Here is a 24084-nt window from a genome sequence, read left to right on the forward strand (position 1 = left end):
TGTTAGTAGGCAAGTGTTAGGTCCTTCAAGGAATTTCACTCATTTGAAAGTTTTATTTTTCTCCCTTTGTATTTGATGTAGACAGCCTATTTAATATTAAGGTGATTATCTCACGGTTTCCATAGAAACTAGTTCTGATGTGAAAGACACAAGCTTTTGTTGTTTGGGTTCGTAAAAGATTGAGCTATAAGTGCAGATTTTAAAAAAATCAGCTTGTGTTTTTTAAAAGAAATCCCACAAGAGAATATGGTTATCAAAGTCCTTAGGCGTGGGTGGGTTGGAGTGGCGCTAGGGTGTTGGGGCAGGGTTGGAAATTAAAGGACTGTAGGAGTACCCTGCTTCGCCCAGCCATGTGGGAACTGACCAGCCTTGGCACAGAGGCTCCCAGCTCCTTGTTGCCATTTGGAAGTTATTTCTCCCACCTGGTTTCATCTGCATCAAACCATACATTTATGATTGTTACTGCTTTCTTTTCTAAATATCTAGACACATATCAGTATTAGCTGAAACAATAAAGAAGGGAATACATGATGCTGATTCCGAAGCAAGAATAGAAGCCAGAAAGTAAGTTTTTATTGTACACCACTTTTTAAATTAACAACTTCTATATTTCACATGAATTATAGGATTGCCTTATTAAAAACTTGTTAGGTTACTTGAACATATTTGTTAACTGTGACTTTTAAATATAACTCCCAAAAGGCCATTCTGGAATATTTCTCTCTTTTTAATAACATCACTCAACCTTGTAAATAAACAGGACTGAGGGAGACAAAAGAATGCTTGTTTTTACATTCATCACAAATTATCACATAGCTCTGGAAGGCAGTTGTATACATGCTCAATGTATTGTTTTATTCATTAAGCCATACTGTAATCCAAAGCTGCTTTAATGATTTACCATGAAAAATCTTGGTCACAGGGAGTTCTTTCCCTGCAGTCACTTCTTTGCAAGCATCTGGTTCTTTGGTGTGAATCATATTAAGGGAAGTTGGATCTACTAATGCCGGGGATTATCACAGTGATAACTTGTTGTTTCTGTCTCACAAGTGAGGTACTTCTGCCATTAGGACTGAGTTTCCTCCAGTTATGTGGCCATGGCCTCTGTATTCGTTACCTTCTTGGAAATTTTTTTTTTTTTTTTTTTTGAGATGGAGTCTCATTTTGTTGCCCAGGCTGGAGTGCAGTGGCGCAATCTTGGCTCACTGCAAACTCCACCTCCCAGGTTCTCGCCATTCTTCTACCTCAGCCTCCCAAGTATCTGGGACTACAGGCGCCTGCCCTCACGCCTGGCTAATGTTTTGTATTTTTAGTAGACACATGGTTTCACCATGTTAGCCACAATAGTCTCGATCTCCTGACCTCGTGATCCACCCGCCTCGGCCTCCCAAAGTGCTGGAATTACAGGTGTGAGCCACTGTGTCCGGCCTTGGAAATAATTTTTGCCAGTGTGACTGTAAATACCAGAAGTCTGATATTAAGACATTCTCTGTTGGGCAGTGCATTGATAACTACTGCCAATGTTGCATCTGTGATTTTTTTTTAATTTGCTCTTAAAGTTGACCAACTCTCATAATTGATACGTGCTAAAATCTAATTGTACTAGCCTGCAACGTTACGGTTTTACTTAGCTGCATTAATACATCCTGATCTAGTACTTATTGCTCTTTGACTGCCTTCACAGTTAAATTATATTTCACTTGTTTCTGAGCTTATTATAACTATGAAGTGTTTGTGCCCATTTTTTCTTGGCTAGTTTCTACCAAAGTAAGTGACATAATTAATCGTTGCTAAAAACTATTAGGAATGGATTTGTTAATGATCTGTTTATGCTGTTTTTATCCTTGTATTGGACCCTCCCCACCCCAGGCCCATTTTTTCTTGGTCTTCAATCATAATGTGATACCGATTTCAAGTAGCTCTGAACATTTTAAAATTTTTCTTTTGCACATGTTACCTAAGGCAATTTTAAATACTTTGTATGAAGAGATGTGAAATTGCATTTATAATAGCTGCCATTTTAATGAGCCTGTCCTGTGTTCTAGGTATAGTCTTAGATGTTTAGCTCCACCTTCCCTAAGATTTCCCAGTTTTGCAAGTTAGGCTCTTTAATTCCCATGTTATAAATGAGGCTGAGGTTGAGAGAGGGTAAGTGATTTGCCCATTGTCTAAAAGACAGTAAAATTGTGAGGCCAGGATTCGTACCAGGTCTCCTTTGTTTACCCTCTCCTCCTGCTACTATTAGCAGCTAAACTGAGGCTTCCAGTCCTTGAAAATCTTCTGTGGTGTACTCCAGAGTTCAGCGAATACTCCAGAGTTCAGCGAAAGACCTGTTTGGATCCTTGAATTAGACCAGGATTTTGTGTGTTTCCTCTAGATGTTACTGGGGTTTCCACAGTCACTTCAGCAGAGAAGCAGAGCACTTATACCACACCTTGGAGTCCTCCTACCAGAAAGCCCTGCAGTCCCACCTGAAGAACTCAGACAGCATAGTGTCTCTGCCTCAGTCAGACCGCTCGTCTTCCAGCTCTCAAGAGAGTCTAAAGTAAGAGATTCATCTTTGCTTATCATTCATGTGAGAATTTGTATTTAAAAGTTTGTCACATGGAAACACAAATTCTAGCTATGTTTTTACATGTGTGCTTGTTAAAACGCCCCCTTACTTCAGGTAGATCTGGTGCAAGGTAAGATACCACCACGGAGTGGTAAGAAATAGGTTGCTTTGGTCTCTAGCATACTGTTTTTCAGTTAAATGTATATGGCAGTCCTAGAATACAGTTTTAGAATAGCGTAAGTGAATTATGGAGTAGTGTGAACTGTACACACCAGTGCTTCCGAGAGTCTTCTCAGAGGATGTAAGTGTGAACCTGGAGACAAGTTTGGAAATGGAGGGCATTCAAACTCTGTAACTTAATAAATTATCATCTCTGCTCTGTGTTTCTAATTTCTGTCTGTAGTTACTATTTCACTCTCTGTGTTCGAAAGGCAGTCCAAAATAGATTGTTAAAGCTTTGTTGGGAATCAGGGAGTTTATAACATTGTGGTTCACATTGCCCACAAAATTCTGAAAACTCTGAAATAATTCTTCATTGTAATAATTTCATGTTGTAGTTTGTATTTGTATTAATTCAGATAAAGTACATGTAATAAGTAATATACATCTTTACTTTTAGTCGTCCACTGTCTGCCAAAAGAAGTCCTACTGGAAGTACCACATCTAGAGGTGAGACTGACAGCCGTGGAGAAGGCCTGTTCTTGGCTCTGGTGGGCTGTACGTGCAGCTGTGAGAGGCTGCCCAGGTGCGGGAGGCCGGCGGCCTGCCCTCAGTTCCTTCTTAGGCCTGAATGTAGCCTGCTCTGCCCTGCCCTGACTCTCCAGCAGAGCTTTGCTTTGTCAGGGCCACTTGCTGCTGAGGACAACATTGACGGGGTGACTTAGGAATGAAGCTCTGTGACCTTTTCTCCCCACCTCCCCTGCATGTTGACATTGCCACAAACTGTACCTCCTGTCTCTGATCCTTTGATGAGACAGTGAAGACATCTTGGTGGCGTTTTGAGCAGCAGCAGCAGTGTGATGGTGGTTAGTGGTGGGAGAGTGGCATGTTCCAGAAAGAGGAGGGCTCTAGGTAAGAGGGCGTGGCACAGTTATGTCATTTCATGAGGAGACTCCCTAGATGTGAGCATTTTTTCCTTATTTCACTTCTTCATAGTAAGCAGAAACATGGTCCTTGTCTTTGGGGTTTATAGTCTTCGATAACAAGAAAACAAATGTAATTGATACATTACAATTGAGGTCACTTTTAGTTTCCTTTGGCATTGCCTGAACTCTCTTCAGGGACCAGGAGAAACTGTTTGTCAGTTTTTTATGCTCCAACATCTGTTAAAACTTGGTATTTGTTTTCAGGAAAGCAAAACAACATCAAATTTTAGCAGTGTATTTTCAAAATTCTGTGTAGTCCTTATTCATATCTCCTCCTTTTAAAGCTTCTACAGTTAGTACCAAATCTGTGTCAACGACTGGGTCCCTCCAGCGATCTCGAAGTGATATTGATGTGAACGCAGCAGCCAGTGCCAAATCCAAAGTCTCCTCCTCTTCGGGCACGACGCCTTTCAGCTCTGCAGCGGCTTTGCCTCCGGGGTCATACGCATCCTTAGGTAACCACACCCCTGTCACCCTTTCCCTCCTGCACTGCTCTGCCAGAGATGACTCTTACCTCTTAGCAAAATACAAACCCATGATTGAGGCAAGTCTCACTGTTGCGGGGCTACTATTTAAATCTAAGTAGCTTTGTGCTCTTGCTGCTGATCAGCCAGCCACCCTTGTTGAGTGTCCCTTTCTTCGGTGCATCATCCGTTTTAGTGTTGAGTAAGTACATGGTACACTCATGCTCAGAGGGTGTGTGGCACTGAGCACATCCTTTCCTCAACTCTTCCTCCCCCTCCACGGCAAGCCCAGCCACCTCCCATATTGTCAAAGCTAAGTTTTTCCCCCTCTGACGCTGGTGGGAGCAGAGCCAGCAGGTTCAGTGAGGGATTCACCAAAGGTAGTCAGTGTCGTTAGGTGTTTCTCAATTTGAGAATATAACCAGAGCTGGCAGGGATAATCGGATTGGGTTGTGGGGAATGGCAGGAGAAATCTGAAGGAATGTGATGAGCTCATGAATCAGCATAACCATGTCTGTGCAGAAGAGTGTTGTCCTTCCATGTGTCACCTTGGGAGGAGCATGCCCTTACTCTGATGATTGCCCAAAAAAGTTTTTTAAAAACTACTTCCAAAACTTTTAATATCTGACATAGTGATAGATCAACTACTCATATTTTTCAGCAGATGCTTAACACTTACTGTGTGTCAGGCTAATTGTTTATTTCGTTTTGTTTTTGTAAGAGCCAATTCATTCAAAGCCAAAAACTTAGCTGGATTGGTTCTACTTTAGATTTTAAGGAAATGAATAAAATTTAAACTTCCTGAAATATCGAGGTGGAGTTACTCATGTAACTTTCAGACAAATTCCAGAGTCAGTTCTAAAACTAATGTTCTCAAAATGTTTTGAACATTGGAAGCACAGTGAACAAATAGCACCCAGAGAAGATTTTAGGGTCTGCCATTTATTCGCTCTGTGACCTGGAGTAGGCCATGGAATCTGTAAATCTATTTTCCATACCTGCAAATTACTTGTAATAATAGCCACCTAACTCATATATGAGGCAAAATGAGATTATATAAAGGTTCTTTATAAACTATTGTCCTGTAAGGTGGAAGAAAGTGTGATTGTGATAGGAACATTATTAATTTGAAAGATATGTGTTCTGGAACATTTGCTCAGTCAGTCTTGTTTTTATGGAAATACCTCATACACCCATAACAATCCAGAAGAAACTCATTAAGAACTCTCTTTTTAAAATCGTTTTAACTATTGCAACATTATGTAGGAGTGTTGTCCATATGTAACCATTGAGCAAAGGAGAAGTAACAACTCTTCCTCCTATGCTGAATTAGTTCTGTTAATTTTAGTTTCGTTTCTCAGTACTTACCTATGCTTTAGTATATTAGATCCACCTTTAGTATTTGTAATTAGTATTTGTTTCATTGTTGGAAAAAGTGAGTAAAAATCAGCCTCAGTGTTTTTGTTTTTCTGTCTGTATTTGGAGTGTTTGAATATGGCTGGTATAGACTTCCCCCAGTGCTAGTAAAAGCCCTCACGTCTTTTGGTATGATAATATGGAGCTGACCCTTCAGAAGCACTGATGATAAGTTTTCAGTCCAGTATTAACCTCTTCAAAGAATGAGACTGGGGTATTCAAATTCTCTGTTTCCTGAGAATTCTACCTCAACTTCCCTTATTTTGTCCCCAAACAAAAGCACCAAAAAATTGAAATATAACACAATCCTAGTGAGAATTTGTTACAGTTGCTACCTAGGTTGACACATGACATCTTTGCAGAAGTGTAGCATTAAAGCTGATGATCCTTTTCCAAACTTCTAGAGTCCAGACACATGAGGGAAGACATGGAATACATAGGCCTGGACTCAGGTACCATGCTTGACAGCTTTTGCTGCTGGACGTGTAGTTGGGATAGGCATTGCTAGAGCAAGCTTCTCTGAGCTTCTTACTTGGCTCTGCCTTTTGGGTAACTCTTTAGTATTTTAGCTTCTAGTTCCTCCTCTCTGCCCTGTTCTGCTGGTACTTTCTTCCAAGAAAAAGGAACTCTTAAGAGGATGAGAGTTGGCTAAAACAAAAAACAATCTTTCTTTCAACTGTGGCACTACCCTGGGTTGCCCTTCTGTGTTTTATTTTCCAAAGGCAAAAAAACCATTATGCTATATTAAGCTAATTTCAATACAAGGCACACTTACTTGCTTCAGACTCTGCTTTGCTGTTTAACTTGTTTCCCTTTTAATTTTGTTTTAAATTGTACTTTTGCTTTTTTAGTAGCTAATAACATTCGGCTTTTTAATTTTTTGAATGTTACTAACTGTTCCCTGTTATCCCTTCCCTTGTTTTTTAATTTGCTTAAAGATGGTACTACCACTAAAGCGGAGGGTAAGCGGTTTGTTTCTGTGATTGAGGTGTGTCTCACTTTCTCTGGTCCTCTGTTCTCACCAAGTGTTGCCCAGTACCCACTTGTCCTCACCAAGGTCCCTGCATGAGATGTTGCACGCTGTTTCTCCTCCTCTCTTTTCATTCTGTCTCCATTGGGTTTTTGCCCTACCTCTACCTGAGTTCTCCTTCCCTTTCTTGTTCAGTCTTTGTTCTTGTGAATTTTAGCACTAAAGTATGCTGCGCGTGGTTTTTAATGCTGAGTCCACACTCTGGGGAGGAGCGTCGATGTCACACTGTGTGCTACTGTCCTCATGGACTGCCTGTCTTGGCTTTTATTACTCCTGAAGCACTACCTTAGCTTTTGTTTCCTTTTCTTTCCTTTTGTGCTTTTGTGGGCCTCTCAGGATTTGCCTTTCCTGTTTTGAAAGTAAATTTCAATGTCAGTTATTCAGACTAAAGGCTGGTAAACGTTTTCTAACAGGTAATTTAAAGAAATAAAAAAATATATTTTTCTCTCCTCTAAAGGTACTACTGACTTATATGATGCTATTTTTTATTTGTCTCACGGACACACGCCCCATTCATTCATTTACTCTCATTCATCCCCTCATCAACCGTGTATTAAATGCCTTCCATATGTCGTGTTCTGTGCTACACACCGAGGATATAGTAATGCTGTAAGAAATCGGCATATCCAGATCCACTTTATTTTCTTTTTTATGCCATTCTCAAGAAGCTCTTTCTATTTTTGTATTACCTTTTGAATTTTAGACAGTTGTTTTAGTCTTTGCAGGTTTTTGATAAGTGCATATAAGACAATATCATTCCTTTGCTAGATAGAATGCATGATAATGCTTTAAGTAATTGAAATTTAGAGGAACCTTCTCTGCCTAAATAGAGCCTTAGACCCACCAACCTTCAGGATAATTACTTAACAATTAGGAACAGCTAGTTCATTTTCATATATTATTTAGTCACTCTAAAGGGCTAGCATGCAAAGTTGGCTGGGTTTAGCTTGATGTGTGCAGCTCAGTTCTTTTAATCCATATGTTACTTTCTAAGGGACTCATGAAAGAAAGATGAATGGATTTTTTTTTTAAAGGGGAACGTGATCCCAAGAGCAGTGTTTCTTAAATTTATCACATCGTGAGAATTACTTGGATACTTACTAAAAAAATACTCTTAGGTCCTTCACCCTGAGGATGCTGATTAAGTTTGGAAGGAGCCAGAGAGTATGAATTTCTAATAAGCCTCATTGGTGGTTCTTAGGGTCGGACAAGTTTGTAAAACAAAAAAATTCCAGAATTAAAATAAGGGCAAGAAACCTCTGTCCTGATGAGGACGTCATGTCTGACAGCAGAAGGCAGAGGCTGGTGTGATTGGGAAGCTGGTTGATAATTTTCTTCATTTCTTAAGCTAATATGGGTAATTTTATGTTTCTCCTGCCCAAAGAAACAATCCTGAGTGTTTTCTCAGCCTTGCTGGGAGGGAAGGAGGAGAGTGGAAGAGAATAATGTAGATGAAATGGAAAGCAAAGACATTATATGGGAAATTATATGTTTTTCCAGAATGCCCTGATTTCTATGCCTGTATAACAGAATTGAAATCAGCCTGTTATTCCATCCAGCCCTAGGACTTTTTAACTTTTTTTTTTTTTCATCAGTTCCACAGTCCTGAGTGAGGTCAGAATTGCCCTCTCAGTTATTGTCCAGGAGACTAACTCTCTGGTTTTTCTTCTTCTGGGAGAAATTGTTTTTATAGAGAGCTCAGACTCTTGACGATAGAGACCGTTGCTGAAGAAGCATAGGGAGTGTCAGTGTTTGTGTACTGGGGCTGCACAGGCTGTGGCAACACTGGCTAGTCAAAGCCTGGAAAGACCTGTAAGTTTGAACACTTCTGGGTTGTCATTGTTCTGTTGGTTTCAGCGGTGAGACTGAGAGAGCCTGTTCTGTTTAGAAAAGCCACAGTGGTTTTCTAGGTAAAGTCTGCAGGAGATGTCACTTGGTGCCTTTTCAATATGAGTTTTCCACCTGCATTTTTGGAACCATTATGGGCCTTTTAAAAATTTATTAATCAGTCTCTTAAATATTTTATAATCTAGCTTCTGAGACAAGATGATTTTAAAACAGTTGTATGCTCTAAATTAAAAATTTAGAGGGTGGGTGCCGTGGCTCACCCCTGTAATCCCAGCAGTTTGGGAGGCCAAGCAGGTAGATCACCTGAGGTCAGGAGTTCGAGACCAGCCTGACCAACCCCGTCTCTACTAAGAATACAAAAATTAGCCAGATGTGGTGGCATGCGCCTCTAGTCCCAGCTACTCAAAAGGCTGAAACAGGAGAATTGCTTGAATCCAGGAGGCGGAGGTTGCAGTGAGTGGAGATTACACCATCATTGCACTCCAGCCTGGGCAACAGAGCGAGACTCCGTCTCAAAAAAAAAAAAAAGAAATTTAGGGAGTACGTTTGAGTTTACTGGCAATTTTATTACTATAGTAATTGAGAAAAATATATATTCCTTAGGAGTTATTCATTGTCCACATCAAGGAATCCTAACATTTGTGGCTAATTAGAAAAATACTTTTTGTAAAGAACGAAAAACTCAACTTTTGGATGAAAGTTTATTTCTAGGTTATTATCTTCAGTATGTTATGTTCAGTAATTTTTGGAGATTTTGATGAGGAAAACATTATGTCTTTTATGTTGCACATGAGGAAGTTTATGATGAGATGTCATATGGTAAATGAATGCATTCTCATGCTTTTTTTTAAAAAGCTAGTATGCTTAGGAAAAGCATTCATATTTTTCCCAAAATAAGTAACTTTAAATGAAAAGTTACAGTGCTTTGAATGGCCTGTGGGGCTGACAACCATTGTTTGTTTTGGGGAATAATCATGTTTATTAAGATGTAGTCAAAAGCCATATCAACTTAACTTTCAGTGATTTTAATTAAGATTACACAATAAAAACTATATAGCCTTGTCTTCTCTTCAGGAAAAAGAACTTAGATTTTAGTACAATTTTACTGGGAAATAAAATGTAAAAAATTATCCAAGAACTGTGAATTTTAGGTAATTGGTCTTTTTACACGATGGAAAAAGTATGCATGTCTATATATAGAAGTAAAATGGTGTTAAGCTTCTTTTAAATTTTTAAAATATGAAGGATTTTTTTTTTTTTAAAGGCAGAGTCTTATTTGTTACCCAGGCTCTGGTGTGCAGTGGTGCTATCACAGTTCAGTGCAACCTTGACCTGCCAGGCTCAAGTGATCCTCCTGCCTCAGCTCCCCACCCTGTCCGTCAGAGTAGCTGGGACTACAGGCGTGCACCACCACACCTGCCTGGCTAATTTTTTAATTTTTTTGTAGAGATGAGGTCTCCCTATGTTGCCTAGTCTGGTCTTAAACTCCTGGGCTCAAGTCATCCTCCTGCCTCAGCCTCCCAAAGTGCTGGGATTACAAGCGTAAGCCACCATGCCTGGCAGGAAATTATTCTTTTGGGGAGAATAGTTGTAGGTAGCGAAATGTAGAAATGATCAAGTTCTTCCATTTTGGTTCTATGAAAGATGTCAGTGTATGAGTAAAGGCTGGTTTAATTATGCCCCTAAGCAGTGAAATGTACAGCAGATATGTATGCCAAAACGTCCCAGCGTGATGAGAACGGAGACTTACTTTGAAGACCTTTTAATTTTATAATCTGTAATTTGGGAATTTGCTAGAAAATTTGAAACACGTAGGGAACAGAAAAACCCTAGTGACATAAGGCTATCTAGTGGTTTTTCATTTGCCTAACAAGAAGCTAGGAAAACCAGGCCTACAAACTACACTTGGTACACAGGGTGAATTTCTCCTGGTTTGGAGTCTTTTCTAGAAGAAATGGCAATGTGAGTGAAAAAGAATCCTTAGGAACAGTATTAAAAAGTCATGAGATGAATGATCTTTCTTTATTCCATGAAAGTTGAAGGCTTTGGGCTCCTCTCACAAGTCTTTGTTTTCCTCTGGGTCTGGTTTTGCTCTGGTTAGGTTTGTTTGTTGATGCGTAACTTGTTCATCCTTCCCTTCAAAATTCTTTTTGTTGTACAGTTCTTTACCTCTTTTTTTTTTTCTGTTACTTGTGCCGACTTTTTTTTCTCTCTTACATCTATCTACTTGTCTCTGTCACTTAATAGATTATAATACAGAACTGAAGTATATTTTTACTGCTTGTTGCTTTATTTTTATTTATTTATTTGTATTTTGAGGTAGGGTCTTACTCTGTCACCTAGGTTAGAGTACAATGGCATGATCATGGCTCACTGCAGCCTTGACTTGCCAGGCTCAAGTGATCCACCTCAGCCTTCCGAGTAACTGGGACTACAGGTGTGCAACACCATGCCCTGCTAATTTTTTGTATTTTTTTTTTTGTAGAGATAGGGTTTTGCCATGTTGCCCAGGATGGTCTCGAACTCCTGGACTCAAGTGACCCTCCTGCCTTGGCCTCCCAAAGTGCTGGGATTACAGGCGTGAGCCACTGCGCCCAGCCTGCTTGTTGGATTTATTGAAACTTTTTTCCCCTAATTACCACAGAGCATTTTATATCATCTTTTAAAAACATGCACAGGTACTCATAGTAATATTGCCAAATCAATAAACTGAAAACAAAACAAAATGAAACAAAAGACACCTTTTCCTATAAAATAAATATATGAGTTTAACACAACAGAGGCCCTTTAAGCTGCATAGCTGTGTTCCCAAAAAAGTAAGGAAATGTTCAAAACCAAGAGGATCACAGACTGTAATGACAAGCTTGAACTGATTTTTAAGGCTGTCCCCGAGGGCTTAGTTATTGATGTGAATAGCAAGACACACAGATCACAAGACCTTGAGCTGACCCAAGGTGAAGATTGAGAGTTGGCATTAAGCCAGCATTGACAAGGGGGCTTTATATCCATGACAAGGTGGACAGGTGAGAAAAACAAAACAACACAAAAAATCCTCTTTATCTTCAAGTTGATATAATGTCTGTCTTGACTTTGCCTTAGACAGAGAGGGAAAAAAAACCCTAATCTTTTCTCATAATTTGTAACTAAGCTCTCTACTCACACAAGTTGTGGTTTTAAATTTACTTCACCTGTGGTGTTTGGAAGACTCCAAGCTAATGAATTAAAGTAGTTTGTGTTTATAGCCCCCAAGGGTGCCTGCCAGGAACAAACATTAAACTTCTGTAGAGGAAGCTACTCTCAAATCTCATTCCTCGGGGTTCATGCAGATGGAAATCAGTGAAATAAGAGTTCATACTCTGTGTTACATCCATTATGAGTGAGAGGCAGCAAAGAAAAAGAATAAAAACAGAATGTACCCTTAAGGACTTAAGGATCTGTTACAAAATGTAAAATAACTAAAGTGTTTAAAAAAAATAAGAAACTCGCATTTTTTAAGGATATATACAACTTAGTAGCCAGCATAATCCTCACAGTTGAGAATATATTACTGTTCTAGAGTAAAAGCAGTGAATCCACACAGCTTCAAACCTAAGCATGGCAGGAGCCCTGGTATGTCAGGGTCAATGCTGGCCGTCACCCTGAGGCTTTTGGCTAAACCCTGGGGTCCTTGGGCATTTGATGTGATTGTGCAGGACATAAAGGACAGAAAGCCCAAGCCCACTTAAGACCTGCATCATCATTAGTGAACAAAAAGTTAACTTTACTAAACTGAAAAGAACAACAGAGAAATTTGCCCATCTTAACTCTGGTACTGGTTAGAGGGGGAAAGTAATCTCCCCTGAGAATGTGCAATCAAAATCTTGATGCAGGATTCTGGTCAGAATTTACATTACGTTTCTAGTCTGAAAAACCCAAATAGATAAATCATTTTAAGTTGGCTGTGGATTACTTGTGTCCACAGGACACAAACAAAATCAGAGATCTTCTTTGGAATAATTCAGCTTTAATCTAGATCTTAAAGAATTCCCATAAATTTCCAAGAAAAGTGATTGTTTCATTGTCTTAACAGTTAAAGAAATAAAGTGAAATTTTAGAAATTTTAGAAAGGGAGTAAGAGGCTTGCAAGAATGACCAAGCAGATTTTGAAAAAGAACAAATGGAACTTCTAGAAATGAAAATGTAATACATTATTAAAATCAAATCTGGTCGGGCACGGTGGATCACACCTGTAATCTTAGGAATTTTGGAGGCCGAGGCAGGAGGATTGCTTGAGCCCAGGAGTTAAGCCTGGGCAATATAGTGAGACCCCATCTGTACCAAAATTTTTTTTTACGGTTAGCCAGGCATGGTGGTGCACACCTGTAGCCCCAGATACTTGTGAGGCTGGGGCAGGGGGATCACTTGAGCACAGAAGGTTGAGGCTGCAGTGAGTTGTGATCATAACCGCTGTACTCCAGTCAGGACAACAGAGCAAGACCCTGTCTGAAAAAAATAAAAATAAAAAACTGCATGGGTACATTGAGCAGTAGAATCAGTGTAACTGAAGAGAGAACTCATGAATTAAGAAAGCTAGGAAGAACTTATCCAGACCATAGTACAGAGTTAGAAAATATGACAGAGTTGTTAAGTTACGTGCAAGATAGTAAAGAAATTTAACATGTCTAATGGGAGTTTAAGAAGAAGAGGGAAAATGGGGCAGAGACAATATTTGAAGAGATGATGGTTGGGAATTTTTCATAATTGATGAAAGACACTAAAGCCGGACACAGTGGCTCATGCCTGTAATCCCAGCACTTTGGGAGGCTGAGGTGGGTGGATCACTGAAGGCCAGGAGTTTGAGACCAGCCTGGCCAACATGGTGAAACCCTGTCTCTACTTATAATACCAAAATTAGCTGAGCATGGTGGCTCGCACCTGTAGTCCCAGCTACTTGGGAGGCTGAGGTGTGAGAATTGCTTGAACCCAGGAGGTGGAAATTGCAGTGAACCGAGATCACACCACTGCACTCCAGCCTGGGCGACAGAGTGAGACTGTCTCTGTCTCACTCTGCAGTTAAACATACCATAGTAAGGCCGGGTACGGTGGCTCACGCCTTAATCCCAATGCTTTGGGAAGCCGAGGTGGGCCGATCACTTGAGGACAGGAGTTTGAGACCAGCCTGGCCAACATGGCAAAACCTTGTCTCCACTAAAAATACAAAAACTAGCCAGGTGTGGTGGTACATGCCTGTAATCCCAGCTACTCAGGAAACTGAGGCATGAGAATCACTTAAACCTGGGAGGCAGAGGTTGCAGTAAGCTGAGATCACGCCACTGTACTCCAACCTGGGTGACAGAGTAAAATTCTGTCTTGGATCAAATTCACACATAACAATATTAACTAAATGTAAATTGACTAAATGCTCCAATTAAAAGACACAGACTGGCAAATTGGATAAAGAGTCAAGACCCATCAGTGTGCTGTGTTCAGGAAACCCATCTCATGTGCAGAGACACACATAGGCTCAAAATAAAAGGATAGAGGAAGATCTACCAAGCAAATGGAAAACAAAAAAAGGCAGGGGTTGCAATCCTAGTCTCTGATAAAACAGACTTGAAACCAACAAAGATCAAAAGAGACAAAGAAGGCCATTACATAATGGTAAAGGGATCAATTCAACAAGAAGAGCTAACTATCCTAAATATATATGCACCCAATACAGGAGCACCCAGATGCATAAAGCAACTCCTGAGTGACCTACAAAGAGACTTAGACTCGCACACAATAATAATGGGAGACTTTAACACCCCACTGTCAACATTAGACAGATCAATGAGACAGAAAGTTAACAAGGATACCCAGGAATTGAACTCAGCTCTGCACCAAGCGGACCTAATAGACATCTACAGAACTCTCCACCCCAAATCAACAGAATATACATTTTTTTCAGCACCACACCACACCTATTCCAAAATTGACTACATAGTTGGAAGTAAAGCTCTCCTCAGCAAATGTAAAAGAACAGAAATTATAACAAACTGTCTCTCAGACCACAGTGCAATCAAACTAGAACTCAGGAGTAAGAAACTCACTCAAAACCGCTAAACTACATGGAAACTGAACAACCTGCTCCTGAATGACTACTGGGTTCATAACAAAATGAAGGCAGAAATAAAGATATTCTTTGAAATCAACGAGAACAAAGACACAACATACCAGAATCGCTGGCACACATTCAAAGCAGTGTGTAGAGGGAAATTTATAGCACTAAATGCCCACAAGAGAAAGCAGGAAAGATCCAAAATTGACACCCTAACATCACAATTAAAAGAACTAGAAAAGCAAGAGCAAACACATTCAAAAGCTAGCAGAAGGCAAGAAATAACTAAAATCAGAGCAGAACTGAAGGAAATAGAGACACAAAAAACCCTTCGAAAAATTAATGAATCCAGGAGCTGGTTTTTTGAAAGGATCAACAAAATTGATAGACCGCTAGCAAGACTAATAAGGAAGAAAAGAGAGAAGAATCAAATAGACGCAATAAAAAATGATAAAGGGGATATCACCACCGATCCCACGGAAATACAAACTACCATCAGAGAATACTACAAACACCTCTGCACAAATAAACTAGAAAATCTAGAAGAAATGGATAAATTCCTCGACACATACACCCTCCCAAGACTAAACCAGGAAGAAATTGAATCTCTGAATAGACCAATAACAGGAGCTGAAATTGCGGCAATAATCAATAGCTTACCAACCAAAAAGAGTCCAGGACCAGATGGATTCACAGCCGAATTCCACCAGAGGTACAAGGAGGAAGTGGTACCATTCCTTCTTAAACTATTCCAATCAATAGAAAAAGAGGGAATCCTCCCTAACTCATTTTATGAGGCCAGCATCATCCTGATACCAAAGCCTGGCAGAGACACAACCAGAAAAGAGAATTTTAGACTAATATCCTTGATGAACATTGATGCAAAAATCCTCAATAAAATACTGGCAAACCGAATCCAGCAGCACATCAAAAAGCTTATCCACCATGATCAAGTGGGCTTCATCCCTGGGATGCAAGGCTGGTTCAATATACGCAAATCAATAGATGTAGTCCAGCATATAAACAGAACCAAAGACAAAAAAACCACATGATTATCTCAATAGATGCAGAAAAGGCCTTTGCCAAAAATTCAACAACCCTTCATGCTAAAAATTCTCAATAACTTAGGTATTGATGGGACGTATCTCAAAATAATAAGAGCTATCTATGACAAACCCACAGCCAATATCATACTGAATGGGCAAAAACTGGAAGTATTCCCTTTGAAAACTGGCACAAGACAGGGATGCCCTCTCTCACCACTCCTGTTCAGCATAGTGTTGGAAGTTCTGGCCAGGGCAATTAGGCAGGAGAAGGAAATAAAGGGTATTCAGTTAGGAAAAGAGGAAGTCAAATTGTCTGTTTGTAGATGACTTGATTGTATATCTAGAAAACCCCATTGTCTCAGCCCAGAATCTCCTTAAGCTGATAAGCAACTTCAGCAAAGTCTCAGGATACAAAATCAGTGTACAAAAATCACAGGCATTCTTATACACCAATAACAGACAAACAGAGAGCCAAATCATGAGTGAGCTCCCATTCACAATTGCTTCAAAGAGAATAAAATACCTAGGAATCCAACTTACAAGGGATGTGAAGGACCTCTTCAAGGAGAACTACAAACCACTGCTCAATGAAATAAAAGAGGATACAAAGAAATGGAAGAACATTCCATGCTCATGGGTAGGAAGAATCAATATCGTGAAAATGGCCATACTGCCCAAGGTAATTTATAGATTCAATGCCATCCCCATCAAGCTACCAATGACTTTCTTCACAGAATTGGAAAAAACTACTTTAAAGTTCATATGGAAACAAAAAAGAGCCCACATTGCCAAGTCAATCCTAAGCCAAAAGAACAAAGCTGGAGGCATCACGCTACCTGACTTTAAACTATACTACAAGGCTACAGTAACCAAAACAGCATGGTACTAGTACCAAAACAGAGACATAGATCAATGGAACAGAACAGAGCCCTCAGAAATAACGCCGCATATCTACAACTATCTGATCTTTGACAAACCTGAGAAAAACAAGCAATGGGGAAAGGATTCCCTATTTCATAAATGGTGCTGGGAAAACTGGCTAGCCATATGTAGAAAGCTGAAACTGGATCCCTTCCTTACACCTTATACAAAAATCAATTCAAGATGGATTAAAGACTTAAACGTTAGACCTAAAACCATAAAAACCCTAGAAGAAAACCTAGGCATTACCATTCAGGACATAGGCATGGGCAAGGACTTCATGTCTAAAACACCAAAAGCAATGGCAACAAAAGCCAAAATTGACAAATGGGATCTAATTAAACTCAAGAGCTTCTGCACAGCAAGAGAAACTACCATCAGAGTGAACAGGCAACCTACAAAATGGGAGAAAATTTTCGCAACCTACTCATCTGACAAAGGGCTGATATCCAGAATCTACAATGAACTCCAACAAATTTATAAGAAAAAAACAAACAACCCCATCCACAAGTGGGTGAAGGACATGAGCAGACACTTCTCAAAAGAAGACATTTATGCAGCCAAAAAAACATGAAAAAATGCTCACCATCACCGGCCATTAGAGAAATGCAAATCAAAACCACAATGAGATACCATCTCACACCAGTTAGAATGGCAATTATTAAAAAGTCAGAAAACAACAGGTGCTGGAGAGGATGTGGAGAAATAGGAACACTTTTACACTGTTGGCGGGACTGTAAACTAGTTCAACCATTGTGGAAATCAGTGTGGCGATTCCTCAGGGATCTAGAACTAGAAATACCATTTGACCCAGCCATCCCATTACTGGGTATATACCCAAAGGACTATAAAGCATGCTGCTATAAAGACACATGCACACGTATGTTTATTGCGGCACTGTTCACAATAGCAAAGACTTGGAACCAACCCAAATGTCCAACAATGATAGACTGGATTAAGAAAATGTGGCACATATACACCATGGAATACTTTGCAGCCATAAAAAATGATGAGTTCATGTCCTTTGTAGGGACACGGATGAAATTGGAAATCATCATTCTCAGCAGGAACAAAAGGCCAAACACCACATTCTCACTTACAGGTGGGAACTGAACAATGAGAACACATGGACACAGGAAGGGGAACATCACACTCTGGGGACTGTTGTGGGGTGGGGGGAGGGGGGAGGGATAGCATTAGGAGATATACCTAATGCTAAATGACGAGTTAATGGGTGCAGCACACCAGCATGGCACATGTATACATATGTAACTAACCTGCACATTGTGCACATGTACCCTAAAACTTAAAGTATAATAATAATAAAATAAAAAAAAAAGAAGTGGTGAAAGTAGGCATTCTTGTTTTGTTCCTCATCTTAGAGTAAACATTTTTTTTTTTTTTTTTTTTTACTATTTACTATAATGTTGTCTGTGGGTTTTTGATATATGACCTTTAATATGCTGAGGTAACTTCCCTCCATTCCCAGTTTTTTGAGAGTTTTTATCATGAAGCCATGTTGAATTTTATAAAACACTTCTTCAGCACCTATTGAGTTGTTCATATTGTTTTTATTCTTTAATTTGTTAATGTGGTATATCACTTTTATTGAGTTGTGTATGTTCATCATTTTTGCATCCAAAGAATAAATCCTATTTGATAAAAAAAAAAAATTCTGTCTCAGGAAAAAAAACAAAGTAAAATTGCAGAACACGAAAGGCATAAAAGCCACTAGAAAAAGAAACTACTTACAGAGGAAAGCCAAAGATTAACTGCAAACAAAACAGGGAAATCTGAATAGTCTGAATAGGAAGGGTGGAGCATATCAGGGTTCATGTCCTGTTTGATTTTATACTATAGCTTTGTAAGATGTTACCACTGAGAGAAACTGCGTAAAGAACACAGAGGTCTATTATGTCTTAAAACTGCATAGGCATCTATAATTATCTCAAAGAGGTTTAATTTTAAAAGGAAGGAGCCCTTAAAAGTACTGTATCTCCTCTAAAGTGTGATTTAATGGATGCGTTTTTAATATTATTTAAAGATAGTAAGGCATCTTTAAAAAATTAAGCCAAAAGAAGGAAACAAAAGAGAGGATAACAGGAAAATGAAAAACCAAGACAAAAGCATGCATATAAAAAGGTAAAAATAGGGCGGGCACAGTGGCTCACGCCTGTAATCCCAACACTTTGGGAGGCTGAGGCGGGCAGATCACCTGAGGTTGGGAGGTCGAGACCAGCCTGACCAACATGGAGAAGCCCCGTCTCTACTAAAAATACAAAATTAGCCAGTCGTGGTGGCACATGCCTGTATTCCCAGCTACTTGGGAGGCTGAGGCAGGAGAATCACTTGAACCCGGGACACAGAGGTTGCAGTGAGCCGAGATTGCGCCATTGGACTCCAGCCTGGGCAACGAGAATGAAACTCTGCCTCAAAAAAAAAAAAAAAAAAGAAAAAAAAGTAAAAATAAAGTCAAATAAACCAAGCTTTGTGGTTAAATGAGAAAGATTGCCACACTTGATTTATGTTAAAGCTCTAGCAATATAATATTTATTTATTATTATCATTTTTAAATGGAGACAGGGTCTTGCTATGTTGCCCAGGCTGGTCTCAAACTCTTAGCCTCAAGCTATCCTTCTGCCTAGGCCTCCCAAAGTGCTGAGGTTACAGGGGAGAGCCACCACGCCCAGCCCAATGTGATATTTAAAGAGAGAAATCTAAAACTTTAAGACTACAGATAGAAGACAAAGGATCAGTAGAAGAAAGCTGTTGAAGAGTATTTAATAACAAAGGCAAAAAAAAATTTTGTAATTGATGAAGGACACTAAAGTTGGGCGTGGTGGCTCATGCCAGTAAAAGAGGATTGTAGGCATGCACCACCACGCCCAGGTAATTTTTACATTTTTAGTAGAGACAGTCTCTCCATGTTGCCCAGGCTGGTCTCTAACTCCTGGCCTCAAGTAATCCACCTGCCTCAGCCTCCCAAAGTGCTGGGCTTACAGGTGTGAGCCACTGCACCCAGCAAAATTTCAGTTTTTGAAAATACTAATCAAGTAGGCAAACTTTTGAAAAATGTCAATTGAAATACAGAAAAGGTACAAATTAACTGTTAAGAATAATAAATTAGGCATAAATGTGGATCAGTAGAGTTTTAAAGATAATAGGAGAAGCCGGGTACAATGGCTCACACCTATAATCTGAGCACTTCGGGAGGCTAAGGTGAGAGGATTGCTTGAGGCCAGGAGTTTGAGACCAGCCTGGGCAACATAGTGAGACCCCTGTCTCTACAGAAAATTTAAAAATTAGTATGGCATGGTGACATACACCTGTAGTCCCAGCTGCTCCCAGCTACTAGAAGGCTAAGGTGGGAGGACAGCTTGAACCTGGGAAGTGAGGCATCAGTGAGCTGTGATTGCACCATTCCACTCCAGCCTAGGCAGCAGAGCTAGACTCTGTATCAAAGAAAAAAAATAATTTTTTAAAATTAAGGTAAGATAAATCTATGACAGCTTTGTTAACAGTTCAAAAACAAATTGTACAAGTTTCAAGAAAACCCGAAACTGTTTCTTCAAAGAAACAAGCAATTTGAGTAGTTTTAAGACTGCTCATTAAACTATTTGAATCAGTTAGTTAAAAGTTCATTGCTCTATTCCCACCCTGCCAAAATAAACTTAAAAAAAAATGGAAAAGATACTCCAAAAATTCCTGCCGTGCTCGGATGGTTCCGCACACAAGTTGTATCAAACACTGGATAATTGCATGGTCAGTTTATCAGTGGAGATGCAAAAAATAATAATAATAAAAGCATTAGGTAATTCCAGTCTTATGTAAACTCAGAGAATAGGAAAAGAGGGAATACTTCCCTCACTGGTTTTATGCAGCTAGTATGACCAGAATACCTACAAACATTGTGTATGTGGGTGTGTATGCCATGACCACGTAAGTTTAGCCCAGGTTTAATTTTTCTTTTTTTCTTTTTGAGACAGTCTCACTTTGTCGCCTAGGCTGGAGTGCAGTGGCACGATCTCGGCTCACTGCAACCTTTGCCTCCCAGGTTCAAGCAATTCTTGTGCCTCAGCCTTCAAAGTAGCTGGCATTACAGGCCCACACTACCATGCCCAACTAATTTTTTGTATTTTTAGTAGAGATGGGGTTTTGCCGTGTTAGCCAGGCTGGTGTCAAACTCTTGTCCTCAAGTGATCCTCCCACCTCAGCCTCCCAAAGTGCTGGGATTACAGGCGTGAGCCGCCGCACCTCACCTATTACTTTAAAATTTATTAATGTAGTTCAAATTCGGGAGAAAAACCCTCTTATCTAAAAAGATCAAAACATCAAAAAATTCAAACATTTATGATAAAAATTGTTGGCAACTAGGCACAGAAATGAATTTTCTTTTCTTTTTTCTTTTTTTTCTTTTTTAGACAGAGTTTTGCTCTTTTGCCCAGGCTGGAGTACAGTGGCACAATCTTGGCTCACTGCAACATCCGCCCCGGGTTCAAGAGATTCTCCTGCCTCAGCCTTCCAAGTAGCTGGAATTACAGGCATGCGCCACCATGCCCAGCTAATTTTTGCATTTTTAGTAGAAATGGGGTTTCTCCACGTTGGCCAGGCTGGTCTCGAACTCCCGACCTCAGGTGATCCGCTCACCTCAGCCTCCTAAAGTGCTGGGATTACAGGCATGAGCCACCGCACCGGGCCAAAGTTTCTTAACCTATTGGCAGATACATTTTCTGTGAAATTTCAGAAATTCTTTTAAAAAATCTTGTTTGAGTCAACAGTGCTTACCCTCACTGCTTCTGTTTTGCATTATATTACATGACCAAGACACCACAATAAAGGCAAAGAAGTAGAAGTGAATTATTTGAGGGTAATAAGCTGATGAGTTATTTGTGGGTGTTATTCTATTTAGATAACCCCAAATCTGTATACAAATTAGCGGAATTAATAAAAGTTTAGCAGAATCCTAGTGTTAAGATCAAAATGTAACGATTCCATTCTTACCTGCCAAGAACAGAAAATATAATTTAATAAATTATAAAAATAAAGCAACTTTAAATAAGTCTATAAAAATTGAGTAAGAACTTTGAAAAAATGATGAAACTTTAAAAAAAAAATTGAAAAAGTTAAATAAACATAGAAGATACAATGAATGAGAAGACCAATATTATAAAGCTTTTCCCCTTAACCCAGAGTTTCACATAATGCCAGTCAACATTTCCACAGGCGTTGTTATTGTGTCTGCACATACATATGGAAGAGAGCAAAGGGCTTAGGAAAAGGCAAATTTACTTGTCCTGTCAATTAGCAGGATGTCTTTTAAAAAAGGCTAATCACCGGCTAATCACCGGCTAATCACCGGCCGGGTACAGTGGCTCCCGCCCATAATCCCAGAACTTTAGGAGGCCAGGGCGGGTGGATCACTTGAGGTCAGGAGTTGGAGACCAGCCTGGCCAACATGGTCAGATCCTGACTCTACTAAAAATACAAAAATTAGCCAGGTGTGGTGGCATGTTCCTGTAATCTCAGCTACTGGGGAGGCTGAGGCAGGAGAATCGCTTGATCCCAGGAGGTGGAGGTTGCAGTAAGCCAAGGTCACACACCACTGCACTTCAGCATGGGCGACAGAAAGAGACTCTGCCTCATATACTAATAAATTAATTAATTAATAAAAAGCTAATCACAGTATTGTGATGTCGTGTAGGTATGGACACATTGACTAGTGGGACAGACTAGAAGGCTGAGAAACCCAGACACCCCTAAGTGCTGCTTGATAAACAATGAAGTGGCATTTTAATCAGTAAGAAAAGCGTTAAGTAAATTTATTTCAATATTGGTTAGTTATATGGAAAAAATAAAGTATATCCGTTCTGTATCCATACATAAGTGACTTTCAAATAAAATATTAGCAAAATAGTAAGCTTTAGAAAAATATAGACCTTGTGTTATAATTTAAAAACTTTCTAAATATGTAAAACAAAACCACACAGTTATTGGTTGTGAAAACATGTATTTACAAAAAAAAAAAAAAAACAAGGGAATTCTGAACACTGGGTTTAGGATCATGTTACCAAATGTTGGGGGAAAGTAGAATACGAGAGGGTTAGCAAAGAAGAGTTTTTATTTTTTAAGCTAAATGAGTATACGTGTTCATTTAAAAAATCTTTTTGTGACATAAATATTTTATAATGAGTTTAAGAATTTAAATTCAGTTGTTTTTTTCATGTTCACTTTGCCTTTGTGACTGCCTTGATTTAGCTCGGTGACTTCCTTAGGAAAATCAAAGGTCATCAGTCATAGGCTTCCCAGTCAGCCAGGCACAGGTATCTAGCCCAGTAGTGTCACGTTGAACAAATTAATTTATTTCCCTGTTTCTCGGTTTTCTCATCTGTAAAATGGGAGTAATTATATGCTGTGAGGATTCTGAATGAACTCATATATAGTTGTTAGTAAATGGTATAGCTTTTCACTTCTGTATAGATTATAGAGTTTGTGTATAAGTTTTTCCTTAAACTGAAAAGTCATTAATTCTTAACTAGTTTTATTATTTTTTTAATGCTAGCTTTCTTTCATTGCTCTTTACCTTCCTTTCTTGAAACTTTTTCAAGCTTTAGGATTTGCTTCCTGCATTACTTCTCTGTAAGCTTTGTCTCTTGTGGGGGTAGAAGTGATTTTGAACAACATAACAGCCAGTGGGAGTTCAAGTTGGTTGTGTTTTTCCTATCCTCATTGAATTATGGCCGGAGAGGCATTTTGTGCTCCCTTAAAACCAAAAAGGCCCATATTTTTTTTAAAAAAGTTTAATCACTAATCATACTAGTTTGATCACTAATGATTTTGTGTTTCTGAATTCATTTTTATTTTTATGGCTTCATGGTTCAATAATTGCCGTACTTTTTTCATAACTGCCTACAGCATTGAATTATCTTTGGGCCATCATTTCTGTAGGTACTCCTAATACTGATTCTTTTTAGCTGTATCTCTCTTTTTAGCTTTATCTTTTCTTTATCTTAGAAACTTACTGACATACATGCTTTAAAAATAGAAGTTTAATGCTGCATATCAAAAACACATTTATTCACTGGGGAGCTATAGTTCTGTGATGGCTGAGTTAAGAAGGTAGACTTTTTTATTTTGGGGTTTTTTTTGGTATTACTCTTATTTTCTATAGTTTGTTTTTTACAGTGACAGTAAATATTTTCTGTTTTTGGAAATTTGTCAGATTTGTAGACAATAAAAGAGAAAATTTAATCTGGAAAAAATTATGGGAAATGTCCTCAAATGGATATCACTTCCTCATCTGAAGAGATAACATACTAAAATAGTTGGAACCTAAACAGCTGCAGGTCCATGGCTCCATCTCAGGAGTTCATCCTGTGTTCGTAGAACAGTTGTGCGCGGATCATATGCACATGTGTGCATGCACACACAGACGTGGCAGACCTCGTGTGGAGGATCTGCTCACAGAAGCTGTTGTTCCCCATGTAGTTGGCTGGTCAGTGCCCCTCTTTTGGGGCATGGGTTCTTTTCTTGAGGAGGTGGCACTTACTGGAAATGTTGTGAAACACTGTTTTTGCTGTGTCC

At 39.3% G+C, this 24084-nt stretch overlaps 1 protein-coding gene across 25 annotated transcripts in view; it reads left to right on the forward strand.

The window, feature by feature from the left end:
• The window catches only part of CLASP1 (cytoplasmic linker associated protein 1), a 310798-nt gene that overhangs the window by 194618 nt on the left and 92096 nt on the right, over nucleotides 1–24084 (forward strand). For 12 of the 25 annotated variants that reach the window (XM_054549196.2, XM_054549199.2, XM_054549207.2 and 9 more), the window contains exons 16-19: nucleotides 487–564; nucleotides 2378–2545; nucleotides 3174–3223; nucleotides 3984–4154. In XM_054549196.2, coding sequence (XP_054405171.2) covers nucleotides 487–564; nucleotides 2378–2545; nucleotides 3174–3223; nucleotides 3984–4154 — 467 coding nt within the window. Of the gene's footprint in view, nucleotides 1–486; nucleotides 565–2377; nucleotides 2546–3173; nucleotides 3224–3983; nucleotides 4155–5983; nucleotides 6032–6517; nucleotides 6542–24084 lie in introns of all 25 variants that reach the window. The other 13 variants (XM_063712719.1, XM_063712722.1, XM_063712720.1 and 10 more) reach the window with 2 other exon arrangements.

The sequence above is a fragment of the Pongo abelii genome, chromosome 11 (assembly GCF_028885655.2).
Source record: "Pongo abelii isolate AG06213 chromosome 11, NHGRI_mPonAbe1-v2.0_pri, whole genome shotgun sequence".
Taxonomy (NCBI): Eukaryota; Metazoa; Chordata; class Mammalia; order Primates; family Hominidae; genus Pongo; species Pongo abelii.